The 13666-nt window shown below is 52.5% G+C and overlaps 1 protein-coding gene across 1 annotated transcript; it reads right to left on the reverse strand.

The window, feature by feature from the left end:
• Positions 1–201: 201 nt before the first annotated feature.
• On the reverse strand, positions 202–11373 carry Otop3 (otopetrin 3). Its single transcript, XM_041635595.1, has 7 exons — positions 11355–11373; positions 6556–6936; positions 6320–6456; positions 5448–5506; positions 5065–5183; positions 1666–2486; positions 202–624 (listed from the first exon to the last, which is right to left on the reverse strand). Exons 1-7 carry the CDS (start codon positions 11371–11373, stop codon positions 454–456), a joined length of 1707 nt encoding a protein of 568 aa, XP_041491529.1. The 3' UTR covers positions 202–453.
• Between the last annotated feature and the right edge of the window lie 2293 nt (positions 11374–13666).

The raw sequence follows: 13666 nt of genomic DNA on the forward strand, positions 1-13666 counted from the left end.
AGCCCTGCCCGGCAGCTAATTAAGGAGCTCATTAGAAGATGGGGGAGAGGGGCGGGGCTGCTGCCAAGCTCAGAGGGCCGGGTTCTCAGTTCCCAGTAGTTCTGAGCTTCCAGGTTGTCCAGGAGCCCCTTCCACAGGACCAATCATCCCCTTTCCAGCCGCTAGATGCCATGATTTCACATTGACCCTCACAGATAGTAACCTTTGCCTGTCACCTGCGTAGTCCGTACCACATGGGTTCTTGCGAAGGGCTGTGGTCAGGCTCCACTTCCAAGCCCTACCCTTGGTTTTGAGCTCCAGGTGGTACCTCCCCTCTCAGTCAGGCTGAGGAACTTTGGGAACTCCGGGCACGTGTCCGCACCCCTTCATGTGATGTATCTGCCCAGAGAGGCCACGCTTCCTCTTCTGCCTTGGTACTCCAGGGCTTCTGCTGTGGCTGATTTGGCTGGGCACTCAGGCCCCCAGGTAGACTTCCACCAGTCCCCCAACAGAATGCATGCGGTAGAAGACCCCCAGAGGCAGGCCGAAGTTGACAATGGTGAACCAGGTCCTGTAGCCGTAAAAATCCTTTTCCAGCCCGTTCTCAAACTCAGGGTGTATGCCAAACGCGGGCATCATCCACAGCTGGGGAGAGAGAGGAGGCTGCTGGGTGAGGGAGGGGCTCTCCCAAACCTTAAGATGCTCAGCTCATGTGAGGCTGACCTGGACTCTGCAGTTGGCCCAGCATTCATCCTGGGGTTTTCAGAGCAAGGTCCCCAGCCCTGATGTCCTTCTTACCCCCGACACGGAAAGTCATGGCCATGTTGGTTGGCTTGCTTGAGGCCTGGTTGAGCCCCAGAGGGTTCCTTATACATAGCATTTGGCAGGACCTCTCAGCCAGCAATCTACACTGCCAGGTTGGACTGTTTGTGCCCTAAGCCCCGAGCACAGGTTTTACTACTTCTGCTAGTTACAGCCACCTGCATCCCTCCTGCTCTCCTGTGAGAATTTTACCCGTTTGCCAAAGCCCAGATCAACCTCGTCCACCTTCCAGAAACACACGTTGGCTCTTGGGACGCGGGCTTCCGTCACTGAACTCATGACACAGTTTAAAGCCAATTTATCACTTCTTCTTGGCCTAGCCCAGCTGCTTCACATCTGGGGTGTGTTTCAAGCTAAACAACCCTGAGCTGTCCCATATCTGCCAGTTACAGGCGGTGAGAGCCAGGACTGAACAGACAACATACGCTCCAGTTGGTCCAAAGGGGAGGGGGACGGACAGCAACACCGCCTGTCATTTGGAGGTGTGTGCTGATTGGAGGGGGTGTGGAGAGAGCGCATGGACCTTTGGGCTGGCTACTCAGCAGCCAGCAGATGCTAAGAGACCAGTGCCGACCTCCGACTCCACTAGGGTCTGCTCTTCCAGCCGAATTCAACATATGACGAGTTCAGTGGTCATTTTCTAACAGGCCCCCTGGCACCTTCCCCATCAAGACTGAAAGCTTCTGGGGTCAGAGTCGTGCACATTTGTAAAGAGGGCTCTGCTGTGTGCTGAGCACATGAATTCACGCCAGGCAGCTTGCAGGGAGCCGCTGGAGATATTCCTGGCTCTCAGGCAGCATCAAGCACCGTGCTAGAGACGAGTGACCACCCCCACACGCCAGGAGTTTCTGCCCAGATACTCACCGTGATGTTGCAGAGGATGAGGAAGAGCGAGATTTCCTTGAGCACCCTTCGTTTCCAATTGAGGTGGCTGTAGGAGTGAATGTAGGCCCGTGAGGCTCTCCGTAGATCCTGGCCCAGCTCCCTCAGGGAGCCTCTGCGGGGCAGCTCAGCATCCTGCTTCCCCATCACATCCGCATCCGGGAGCACAGGCTCCCAGAGCGGGCGGCGGTGCAGGCCCTCAATGATGAAGAGGTTCTGAGTGATGTGTTGTAGGATAAGCAGCAGGGAGTAGGCCAGGATGAGCTGGTTGAGCAGCTCGTGTGGCCGGGTGGCCACGATAGCCACGATGGAGAAGTAGGCGATGCCCATCTGGCCCAGGGCGGCGCCCATCAGCAGCACCACATCCAGGCTGCGGGTGGGGTTCTTGAGTGTGTCCAGTTCTCGTTCCTCCAGCCCATGAATGGCTGTGCCTGCCAGGCACGCCAGGCTCATGGTGGGCAGCACGACCACATAGTACGCATAGTAGAGGGTGAAGTACTGGCGGCCTATTTCAGGGCCGCTTGCCTCGATCTGGAAGAGCACAAAGACGCACACACCAGCCACCAGCGCCAAAAGGCCCAGCAGGGGCCCAAAGATGACCCCGTGCAGGCGGAAGGGTGGTCTGTTGGGATGGGCACCTGAGTGGGCTGCCAGGCGGCGGCCCACGTTCTTCCACATGACGAAGAGTACCGCACAGCAGATGAGGCAGTACTCCGTGCTGAATGGGTAGAGCATCAGGTAGCCCTTCCGGAAGACCTCGCACACCGTGGCGTTGAGACACATGCAAGTGTTCGTCTCGTTACCTGAGAGGGGGTAGGGCAGGAGGAGACAGCATCTCAGGCAGGCCCTGCACTGGAAACCCTAGTGCCAACGATCACTCTCACCCACCTCCTGGAGCACACTGGATTCGGACGGGACCCAGCCAGATGTTTGTTTTACAGATGTGGAAACATCTGAGGCTGGAGCATAGAGATTGGAAACCACAAAATGATCACTGTTTTACAAAGGGATTCGAGACTCCAGGTCCAAACTTTCACAGAGCATTTCAGGCATGCTCTCCCTGACTCCAAGCATCACCTCCCCAGATCGCTCCGTGGGAGAGCAAACCCGTCATCTGCATAAGAAACCGGGCTGCCACACCTGAATGCGGTGACCGGCCTCAGCACGGCACACTGGGGTAACTAGAAGTCAATGCCCCTGGGTGAATGCACCGTCTCACTGCACTCATGGGTGCCAAAATGCTTGAGCTGAAACCAAGTCAGACTTTGGGCCGCACATCTAGGAAAAGCAGAGGCGAGGGAAGGAGCCAAATGCCACCACTGGGAAGCAACTAGAAAACCTCAAGGTCATTTCAAAAAAGAATCTTTGTTTCTTCAGAGATCACGCAGTGGGCTATCCCTGCAGGATCCAGGTTCGGTTCTCAGCACCCACATCAGGGGCTTACGACCACCATAACTCAGGTTCCTCGGGATCTGAAGCCCTGCTGCCTCTGTGGACACCCACACTCTTGTACACAGACTCTCACACACAAATAGCCACACACAACAAATTATTTAAAAAAAAAAATAGAGTGTTAACCGAAGTGCCAGGTGTGGTGACACACCCCTGCAATTGCAGAGCTTGGGAGACCAAGGCCGAAGGATCTCAAGTTTGAGGCCAGCCTGGGCTACACAGTTAACCTTTGTTTCAGGAAGTCAAGGATTAGGAATGTGGCTTTGTAGTTGAGCTCTTGCCAGTGTATTTTGAACCCCTATACTGCAAAAACAACAAACAAACAAACAAGAATTTAAACTTGTAATAGTAGCTCACACCTGTAATCCCAGCACTTGGGAAACTGAGGCAGAAGGATCAGGAATTTGGGTTAGCCTTGGCTAACCTGCCTCAGAAAAACGTAATCACTATGTCGTATATTTGGGGTGTGTGTGTGTGTGTGTGTGTGTGTGTGTAGGCTTGATGTTGATTTGTCTTCCTTAGTTGCTTCTCCACCTAATGTTCTGAGATAGGGTCTCTCACTGAACCTGGTGTTTTGGCTAAACTGACTGGCCACTGAGCTCCAGAAATTGCCCAATAATAATGAATTGAAACTCTGGGTGTGGCTCAGTGGTAGAGCGCTTGCCCTGCCTGAATGAGGCTCTGTTGCAACCCATAGCCGCAGACATACAAACACACATCCATGACGTCACTGGACCCAAGCTTCCTCTTTACACTTTTTGTGCAAAGTGCAAACAGAACGTAAGGGAAGGCCACAACATACAGACATGCCATGATTCACGCGCTGGGTGTGTGAATGCGTGAGAGCTGGTGCACACAGGCCATGATGCCGCCTGTGGGTGGGGCAGACACATAGGTGTGGCTGAATCCCACAGACTGCATGCTCCCATGTGGATTTATGGGATGTTGCTTCAAAGGGCGGACTATCCACACTCAGGATTAGCCAGACCGGATGATTTGGGGATAGCTGTCTATCCACAAGTCTCCTTTCCCTCCTGGTATGTTTAGATTTTAAGATTGCATCAGGACAGCATTCCTTTCAGCCCCAGAGAGGAGTTTTAGCCTCTTACAAAGAAAATGCAAATGGCATGGGTGGGCGTGTGCCTGAAAGGCTTCTCAGTGATCCGCTCAGCCAGGACCAGTGGCTGGTTTGCTGCGGGCAATGTGAGCAGCGGTTAGGACACCAAGTGCCAGGCCCTGATGGAGCATGAAGGGGACCATGGACACAATGAAGTGCGCGTGTGTGTGGTGTGTGTGCACTGACACAATGAACTGTGTGTGTGTGCATGTAAATGTGTGCACATGCACATACAAACCAGAAGACACTCAAGAGGATGTAGTCCCTTAGGAAGTATCTGCTTTTTTTTTTTTTTTTTTTGGCAGTATCTCATTAGCTGTCAGTTCTAGAATGCCTGGCCAGTGAGCCCTAGGGACTAATCTGTCTGCATGGTCTTTTCTTTCTTTCTTTCTTTCTTTCTTTCTTTCTTTCTTTTTTTTTTTAGATAGGTTCTCACTGTGTAGCCCTAGCTGGCTTGGAACTCACTACGTAGACTCTGAACTCACAGAGATCTGTCTGCCTCTACCTCCCAAATACTATGGGAACTAAAGGACTGTGCCACAGTGCCTGGCTATGCCTAGATTTTTACACGTAAGCTCCCAGGGAACAAGCACAGGTCCCTCTACTTGTGTGAGAAACAATTTATAGACTGAGCCATCTCTACAGCCCACACTTCCGTTTAACAATGACCTGGCCTTGAGTGTGCTCCCAACTTCATAAATGTGTTGCCTCCCTAGTTGACATGTGTGTGTGTGTGTGTGTGTGTGTATGTGTGTGTGTGTGTGCATGCACACACATGAATGTGATGGGTAGAAGCTCTGGTCCCCTTGTACCTGAGAATTTTTCCATGAGGGCGTCGAGCTCGGCCTCAATCTCACGGTGCATGGAGTCATTGGTCACAGCCAGAACCCACAGCAGCAGGTTCGTGGCCAGGGTCAGCATGAGGCCACACCTGGAGGAAGGGCCACATTCTGCTCACACACGTGGCTTACACAGCCTGGAGAGCTCCCAGAGTCCCATCCTCACCGTTCTCTGCTGTTGGGGTGACCGCTCAGTCTCAGAAGCAGATCACAGAGGTGGTAGGATTTTAGGAGCCCTTAGGGGTCACTTGGAATGCAGCCTATGCTAACCCGCAGCTTCAGGTCCCTCCTGTCTCGGGAAGCTGGAGAGTGGTGGAAACAGAGCCCCAGAAGACTCACCTGGGAAGATGTCTCACCTGGTGAGGTTGGTCTGCACCTGAACACAGTCTTTGCAGCGCCTCCACAGTACCCATGTCTGGAAGAGACAGGGGTCTTGAGCCCAGGTGCTAGTGACTTCAGTTGTGTGTGTGTGTGTATGTGTGTGTGTGTGGTGTGGTGGTACACAGGGTGAGCACCTCAGTTGTGTGTGTGTGTGTGTGTGTATATGGTGTGGTGGTACATAGGTGAGTACGTCAGCTGTGTGTGTGTGTGTGTGTGTGTGTGTGTGGTGTGGTGGTACACAGGGTGAGCACCTCAGTTGTGTGTGTGTGTGTGTGTATATGGTGTGGTGGTACATAGGTGAGTACGTCAGCTGTGTGTGTGTGTGTGTGTGTGTGCAATGGAGGGAAGGCAGCTTCCATAAGGAAGCCTAGGTTGGAATCCTGGCTCTGCCATTTCCTTTTTTTGTGCAGTACTGGGCCAGTGGTAAGCATCCCGGGACTGTGGCTCGCTCGGCTGTGAAAAGGGCCTCCGTCTCCACTGCTTGGGGAAGGGGAGACACCTACCTCGTGAGGAAAATAAGGGTGATGTAAGGACAGCATAGTAGAGACTCAACAGATGGAGAAGCCGGGGTATCTGGGAGCTGGGTAGAAGAACATGCAGGCACATCTAGACGAAGGTGTTTGTAGGTGTCGACAGGTATGTGTGGAGGCACACACGTGCAGAGGAAGGTATGTGTGGAGGCACACATGTGTAGAGGAGAGCTGCGTGGGTGTGGGTGCACTGAGGTGAGCTATGACTGGTGTATGTCTACACCCTGGAGCATGGAGACGTTGCCTCTGTGGCTGGTTTTAGGGTAGGTTGAGTGGTCTGTGTCCCTGCAGGTATGGGGGTGTGGGAGACTCGTCACCTGGACACTCATGAAGATGATCTCAATGATCGGAAAGATGAGCTCCACTTCTGACTTGCAGTGAATGTGACTCACATCGTAGCCCATGCGGAATGCATTCAGGCAGATAGTGCAGCTGCCGAAGAGCACCAGGGAGCCTGGCAGGAGAGGATGGGCGGGCGGTGGGCACAGGCAGCTGCTCCCAAACAGGTTCTCCTTCCCCAGCCCTCTCCACCCTCCTAGCACCAAGCGCTTACCCCTCACCCAAATGGGTCCTGCATGAGGGTCACGGTACAGCACTGCGTGGGGCTTCCGTGTGGTGCCCACTACGTAGTAGAGGAGCCAAGACAGGGAGAGGACCTTCAGCGCGGCCAGCAGGATCCACACGTCACCCAGAGTGACAGCCACGTTGTTGAAGATCATGCTACAGATGAATGCCCCACCCAGAAATACCACATTGAGGGCCAGGAGCCCCGAGAAGAGCTGCCCGGCCTTTTGGGCCTGTCGGTCTCTCCTCAACAGCAGGGAGAAATGCCGTGCTAGCCAGGACTTCTGCTTTGGAGGGCATGGGAGCCCTGTGTGATTGGTTGGCATGTCTGCTTGGTCATAGGTAGATGCTGCTTCGGTGGTCTCTGCTTCTGAAGGTGACACGGGTGTGACCTGGGCAGGGGCTGGAGAGAGAGAGAGAGAGAGAGAGAGAGAGAGAGAGAGAGAGAGAAAGAGAAGATCGGCTCACAAGAAGACCTGTGGTGGAGCCCACCCCAGCTCCTAACGTCTGTGCGGTAAGAGCATACTATGAAGCCCTTCTAGCTGGGACACTGGAGCTGCCCCATATCCCTTATGGGACTCAAGGTTGAGACAGACCAAGGTATATATACAGAAGTCCTTCATGCTGCACATGAAGATGGAGAGCTGTCTTTCCCTCCCCATCCATGACTGGACCAGCTCACTTCTTTTTTTTTTTTTTTTAAGATTTTATTTACTTATTATGTATACAACATTCTGCCTCCATGTATGCCCGCATGCCAGAAGAGGGCACCAGATCTCATTACAGATGGTTGTGAGCCACCATGTGGTTGCTGGGAATTGAACTCAGGACCTCTGGAAGAGCAGACAGTGCTCTTAACCACTGAGCCATCTCTCCAGCCCCGCCAGCTCACTTCTTAACTCAATGCTTCGTCTTAAAGTGTGATAATAGCTTCGTCCAGTCACTAAGGGTTACTTGAGTGCTGTTCTTTCATTGAGTATTTTTTTCAGAGCTGGATTTTTTCCTCAGCAAAAGTCAATGTGAGCCTGCTTGTTTATAGAGAAATTCCACTCAAGAAATCAAGAGGGCAGGGGTTGGCTCCCTGATGGTGGGGTGTGATTGCCTACAGGGTTGTGTTGAGAAGGGTCCTGAGGTTGAGTTTTGGCTTGGTGGGAAGGAACGCAGTGGTCTGGAATAATACTATTAGGGGTACAGTGTAGTATCTGGAGATGCAGGCAAGGTCTAGATGCCACCCACTGCGTTCACAATAGAGTTTCTTCTGCAGGAAGGATGAAGGAGCTGGAAGAGAGAGAGTCCCCTCTAGCTCCTAAGAACCCCGGTGCTCATAAATAAATAAGAAAAAAAGTGGTCAGGCAGTGGTGGCACACGCCTTTAATCCCAGCACTCAGGAGGCAAAGGCAGGTTGATCTCTGTGAGTTTGAGGCCAGCATGGCCTACAGAGCCCCAGGATATCCAGGGATACACAGTGAAACCCTTTCTTAAAATACAAAAACAAAAAAATTATCACTATAACTAAAATGTATCTTTAAACTTAATGAAGGTTTGGAGGCAAAACTGTGATTCGCCAAGCTGCCGTGTGTACGGGATGTGTAAGGATCAATATGCATGTCATGCCCTTGACTTTAACTGCCCCAAATTCTGTCTGTTCCCAGTCTACTCTTGGCTCTCCTGTGAATGTGTTGCATAGCAAGAGGGCACTGCCTGGACCCTACTCTTCCCCTGAAAGTTTCTTGCTATTTCCTTGCTCATCTGAAGTTTTCTCTCAGGCCACCCACTGTCACCACTTGCTAGGGCCCAACTTTGGGCCACCCAATAGCTACGGTGCTGTCCCTTGAGGTCACTTAAGGCCCTGCTCCTCCCCAGTGGAAATGAGTTACAGCTGAGAAGGCATAGTTCCACAGCTTCTGCGTACTTCCCTGTTCCACGTCCTGGACGGCCCTCTGAGAGCTCCTGCCTCCAGGCATCCTGGCCTCAGGGCTCTGAATTGGTGCTGACCCATTTCCTCCTTTTAATGTTCATAATTCCAGGGTCTTTCTGGACTCACATGAGCTGGACTTTGTCTTTGCTTTTGTCCGGACCATGCATGCCATCAGATCCCAACCACGTCCGTCCCAGCTCTCACACTGCCTGCCTGCATCTTCCTCTTGTCCATCTCCTTCTCTCCTTCTTGGTTTCTCTCTTGTTAGCTTGCTTTCTTTATAGTCTGGCTCTGAAGCTCAAGCTACCATTTTTCCTGCCTCTGCCTCTCACGTTCTAGGAATAGACATACCTGCACATCCTTGGCTATTTAGATTAACCACTACCTTAGTCTGGAGCCCATCTGTTCTCTCCTGAACTAGCCTTCCTGCTAATGGTGCCTGTCTCCTGCTGAGAGTCCTGCAAAGACAGCCAGTAGCCCTCAGTATAAAGTCCAAGGCTTATGGGGCCTTACTGAGTGAAATGAGATAGTGTGTGCTAATGAGGACCTGGTGTACACAGAGCTCAAGGAAGAGCGGCTGCTGCTGCTGCTGCTGCTTCCTGCTCCTGCCTTCAAGTACCTCCCCAGCCCCAACTGCTCTCCCCATGGGCTGCGGCATCCTGCTATAGTTTCCAGAATGCCATCTGCTCTTGCTCACCTCCCTATCTTTCCCCATCTTTGTCTATGATACCCACCTTCTTCCTCTTTGGGGACTCCAGTTGATCCTTCAGGACTCATTCAGGCTGGGTAAGGGCCCCTTCTTGCCACTCCCAGCATCCCTTGCTCATTGCTTTGCCCAGCATGCTCTATCTACATTAAGGAACTTTGCTCTGTCTGTCCCTCTGTCAAGACCCTCCTAGGAAGCCCTTGCCTCAGTGGCCCTCACCACAGCTCCTCTGGGGCCCTGTTTTCCCACATACACCCTGAGCAATACCCAGGACTGGTAACTTCCAATGTTCTCTGTTGGACAGTGAAGTACTAAACTTTGAACCCCTTTCAAGACTTTGTAAACAAGTTTCACTACTCCTCTAGTCCATCCGGTCATCCTTGGGAACAATTCTACCTCCTTCCTGTCAAGCCCCTGGCCACACCCCAGGCTCCTCAAATCCATTCAGACCCAAGTAGAGGACTCCATGTTTTCCATGTGGTCTCTTGGCTCCCTCTTCTGGGGGCACTTTTTCTCTTGCCTGTCAACTCCCACCAATGCCGCTCACCCACCTCTTCATGGGAAACCTTCCCTCTGCCCAAGCAGACCTGTGGCTACTTTGTTGGGCCACTCCTCTGCTGAGCGTGGGTGTGAGTGTGCACCATTTAGGACTGGTTCCCTCAAGATCTGGGACTCCTCCAGGGCAGAGAAGGGGTCCTGTTCCACTTACCTCTTCAAATCTAGCACAGTCCTAAAAGCCAGCCTGACCACCCTGGACCCCATTGTTTCCTGGGGGGCGGGATTTTAGCGCCAGAGCTGCGGGCAGAGACCCTGCCCCTTAACCCTTTCCATCCTGGTGCAGCAGAGGAGGCGGTCCAGATGCTTATCTTTCTACCCTCCCTACCCAGGTTAAGCAAGGTAAGGCTCCCAGGACACCTCCCTGCTCCTTTTCTGCCAGCTCTGGTGGCTCCACCTCATCGTCCCCACTCCCTACTGATGGAGAGCCCAGATGGCATTTAGCATCTCTGTGATCTTGGCCAATCTACTTAGTTTCTATAGTCAGTGTCCTTGTTCATCCGTGAAATGAGCCAGCAACTACGGAACAGGAAAGCCCGGTACTCAATAAATCTGGCTCGGCTTGCTTGCATGGCCATCTAGCTCACAGCCTCCCTCTCCAGAGCCTCCTGCATGCTGGGCTGGTGTGGTACCACTGAGCTATATCCCCAGCGCAAAACATTCTTGAATGAATAAGCGAAGGAACGAATACATGATACTCCTCTCAGGAGTTTTGTCCGAATTTAGTAATTCAATTCATGGAGAGACATGACGATGAACCGCGCCTAATAGATGTTTGTGAACTTCCCTACAGATCCCAGAGGGACTGAAAGGTTGGACTTTTCCGCTTAGACTCCAGGCCTTGAAGTGGGGGTGTGTGGAGACCCTGGAGAACAAAGTTCCAGGTGCTCTCCCTTCAAAGGGTTGGAATTTTAAGGTTTCCCCCTGCTCCTATGCCCGTGGTTCAGTGCTCCACCAGCGGTTATCAAAGGGGCAAGAATAGTTCACAGCCAGGCAAGGTATTAGGATGAACATCAAGGGGTCCAGGAAAAAAGTTAGAACTAATGCACTTGGAACGAAGTAGAACTCAGCCATCCTTGGCACGCCTCTAGGCACGACGCCATTCCAAGGGAGGTCCTAGACACCAAACTGGTTTATGGATGGCATTCAGAGGCGAGCGACGAAAGAAGACGAACCGTCGGGGCCACGAAGCCAATAGTGCAGGGCCAGTTCCGTGGGAGGCTGAGGAGCACAGGCACGGAAGCTTCGGGATTTCGTTCCGAGCCGAGCCGGGGAGAGAGAGGTCTAGGCAGCCCCAACACCAACCATCCATCTAGGTTTCAGGATTCTTTCAGGTCCGGGCACCCTCTTTGGGCTGCGAGGACCCTTGAATCCGAAAGTGAAGTAGAGAGGAGAAGATAGGCACAGAGCCAGAGTTGGGGTGCGCGATACAGACGAGACAGTCTCGGGTCTCCCCCCCAACTCACTCTCCCCGTTCTTTCCAGTCCTTGTAGCTCCCGGCTCATGAACCCCACTTTGGAGCAGTGAATGTGAGGATGGGGTTCCAGGGAAGGTTTAGTCAACTATTCCCGAGCACTCGGGGGTCCCAGCTCGAGCTGGGAAGCCCTACCTGAGGTCTGCGAAGCCATCCTCGCGGGCTCCCCAACGCCTGAATTGCAGCGCGTATCTTCCGTCCAGGTGAGGCCCCAGGAGCCCTGGGACAGATGCCTCGACGCCCTTTCCTCCCCCCCGCCACCCCCCCGCGAGACTGCGCAGCCGCCGCTTGGGCTCCAAGGCCCATCGATTTTTCTGTTGACTTTGGGAACCTCATTAATCTCTCGTTAATTACTCCGCCGGGGGCTCGGGCACAAGACGGGCAGCCAATGGCGAGGCGGCTGCGCGGGAGGGCGTGGCAGGAGGCGGGGCGGACGTCGGGGGCAGGGTCTGAGTGGGGGCAGCTCCCAAGGTGTTTTGGGGTGCTTTGTTCTCAGCCTCGCACCGAGAACTTGCTGGCTTCAGGCTGTCCTTGCCTGTGGTGTCTGAGCTACGAACGGGACCCTCTTCTTTCCGGGTCTAAGTCGCCTCTTTTCCACACCCTACCTAGCTGACCTAGCTCCAAAGCAGCCTCCTGTGATGATCTTTCTGCGTTACATGAAACCTGAAGTTGGGGTAGAAGAGACCCAAGGCTGAAGATGGGATTAGAAGGCAGGAGGGGAGGCAGTCTTTAGGGTCTTCTCTGGTCCTCCTCTTTTCCTCTCCCTCCCCTCTCCGTCTCACTGCCCCATCACCCCACCCTCAGCCTCAAAGACCTGTGGACCTCACGGTGATGACAGCCAGGTATTTCCCCTCTGATGTCTCCAGTGCTCTAAGTGTTACTGTTCTCTTCCCCCGAATGCCACCACTCCCAGCCTAATCCAGGTATGGCTCTCCCTTCCTGTTGGCTGTGACATCTCCATTTCAATCTCGGACTCTGTCTCACACACACAACCAAACAGACTGACACTGGCGAGGTGGCTCAGTGAGTAATGGCTCAGGGGGATCTGGGTTCCAAACCTAGGACCTATAAGGTGGAGGGAGAAAACTGATTCTGCAACTTGTCTTCTGACCTCCACGGATATGCACCGCAGCAGGTGACCACCCACATGCATGCACACGGGCAGAGAAATTAAAATGTAATAAAATAGGAAAACAAATAAGCCCAGTGATACACACTTGTAATCACAGTACTTGGGTGGGGAAGTACGACCATCTGGAGTTAAAGGTCATCCTTAGCTACAGGAGGGAGTTAGAGGCCAGCTGGACTCCATGAGACCCTATCTCAAAAAACAAACAAAAACAAAACAAAACAAAAACCCCCAACGTAACATGATACAAACCCAGCTCTGTCCCTCTAGCTTTCCTGCCTCCACCTCTGTACACAGCTGGAGCAGAGCGGAAGTCTTGTGGCTTTGGAGGGGTTCCTAAAGACCCCAAGCAACTGTACTTACTCTGGGGGTAAAGACTCCCCCAGCTTCTCTTAAACTGGAACCACCTCTTATGTCTATACTAAGAACTCATGCTCCCGGTGTTCCTGAGATGTTTGAAGGAAAAATGTCTGCTGCTTGGGGTTAATGGGTTCAGATGCGTGGGAGCATTGCCTCCTGTAGAGATCCATAACATAGGAGAGTAACAATGACTGGCAACGATCCATTGCATATTTCACAACAGCAACTAAGGGGACTTTGAATGCTCCCAACACATGTGCTCCACGTTCTCGGTCTGAGGCAACCAATATGCTAGTACGTGGATTGGATCCTGACACGTTGTACTCTGAAATGTACACTTACATTTACAATAACTATGTGTCAATTAAAAAAAATGTCAGTAGCCAAGCTGTGGTGGTGCACGCCTTTAATCCCAGCACTTGGGAGGCAGAGGGAGGTGGATCTCTGTGAGTTCGAGGTCAGCTCAGTCTACAAGAGCTAGTTCCAGGACAGCTAGGACTGTCTCAAAAAAAAAAAAAAAACGTTAGTAACAACAACAAAAACCTCTACTGCTGGGACTGGATAGATGGCTCAGTGGTTAAGAGCACTGACTGCTTCTTCCACTGGACCCAGGTTCAATTCCCAGCACCCACATGGCAGTTCACAACTGTCTGTAACTCCAGTTCCAGAGGATCTGACACCTTCATACCAATGCACATAAAATAAAGTTAAGTAAATAATATATGTTTAAAAAAAAAACCCTACTGCTTCATAAGAAAGAAATCTGAGGGCCAGGGAGACAGCTCAGTCAGCAAAGTGTTTGCCACAGAAGCGAAGACCTGAGTTGGCTCTCCGACACCACATAAAACATTGGGTGTAATTGCACACCTATAATAGAAGGGCCGGAAGGAGGGCAGGAGGGTCTCCGGAGCTCAATGGCTAGGCAGTTGTGCTGATTTGGTGAGCTCCCCATGAGAAA

The sequence above is a fragment of the Microtus oregoni genome, unplaced genomic scaffold (genome assembly GCF_018167655.1).
Source record: "Microtus oregoni isolate MIOR12 unplaced genomic scaffold, Mior012 000048F_ref0000485, whole genome shotgun sequence".
Classification (NCBI taxonomy): Eukaryota; Metazoa; Chordata; class Mammalia; order Rodentia; family Cricetidae; genus Microtus; species Microtus oregoni.

What these genes read in the sequence shown, in the direction of transcription:
- Otop3 (XM_041635595.1), bottom strand. An exon ending in GTGCAGACCAACCTCACCAG is followed by an intron (nt 5,184 to 5,447) that starts GTGAGACATCTT and finishes CCCTTCCTCCAG; the next exon opens with GTGTGGCCTCATGCTGACCC. An exon ending in CCTCATGGAAAAATTCTCAG is followed by an intron (nt 2,487 to 5,064) that starts GTACAAGGGGAC and finishes ACCCCCTCTCAG; the next exon opens with GTAACGAGACGAACACTTGC.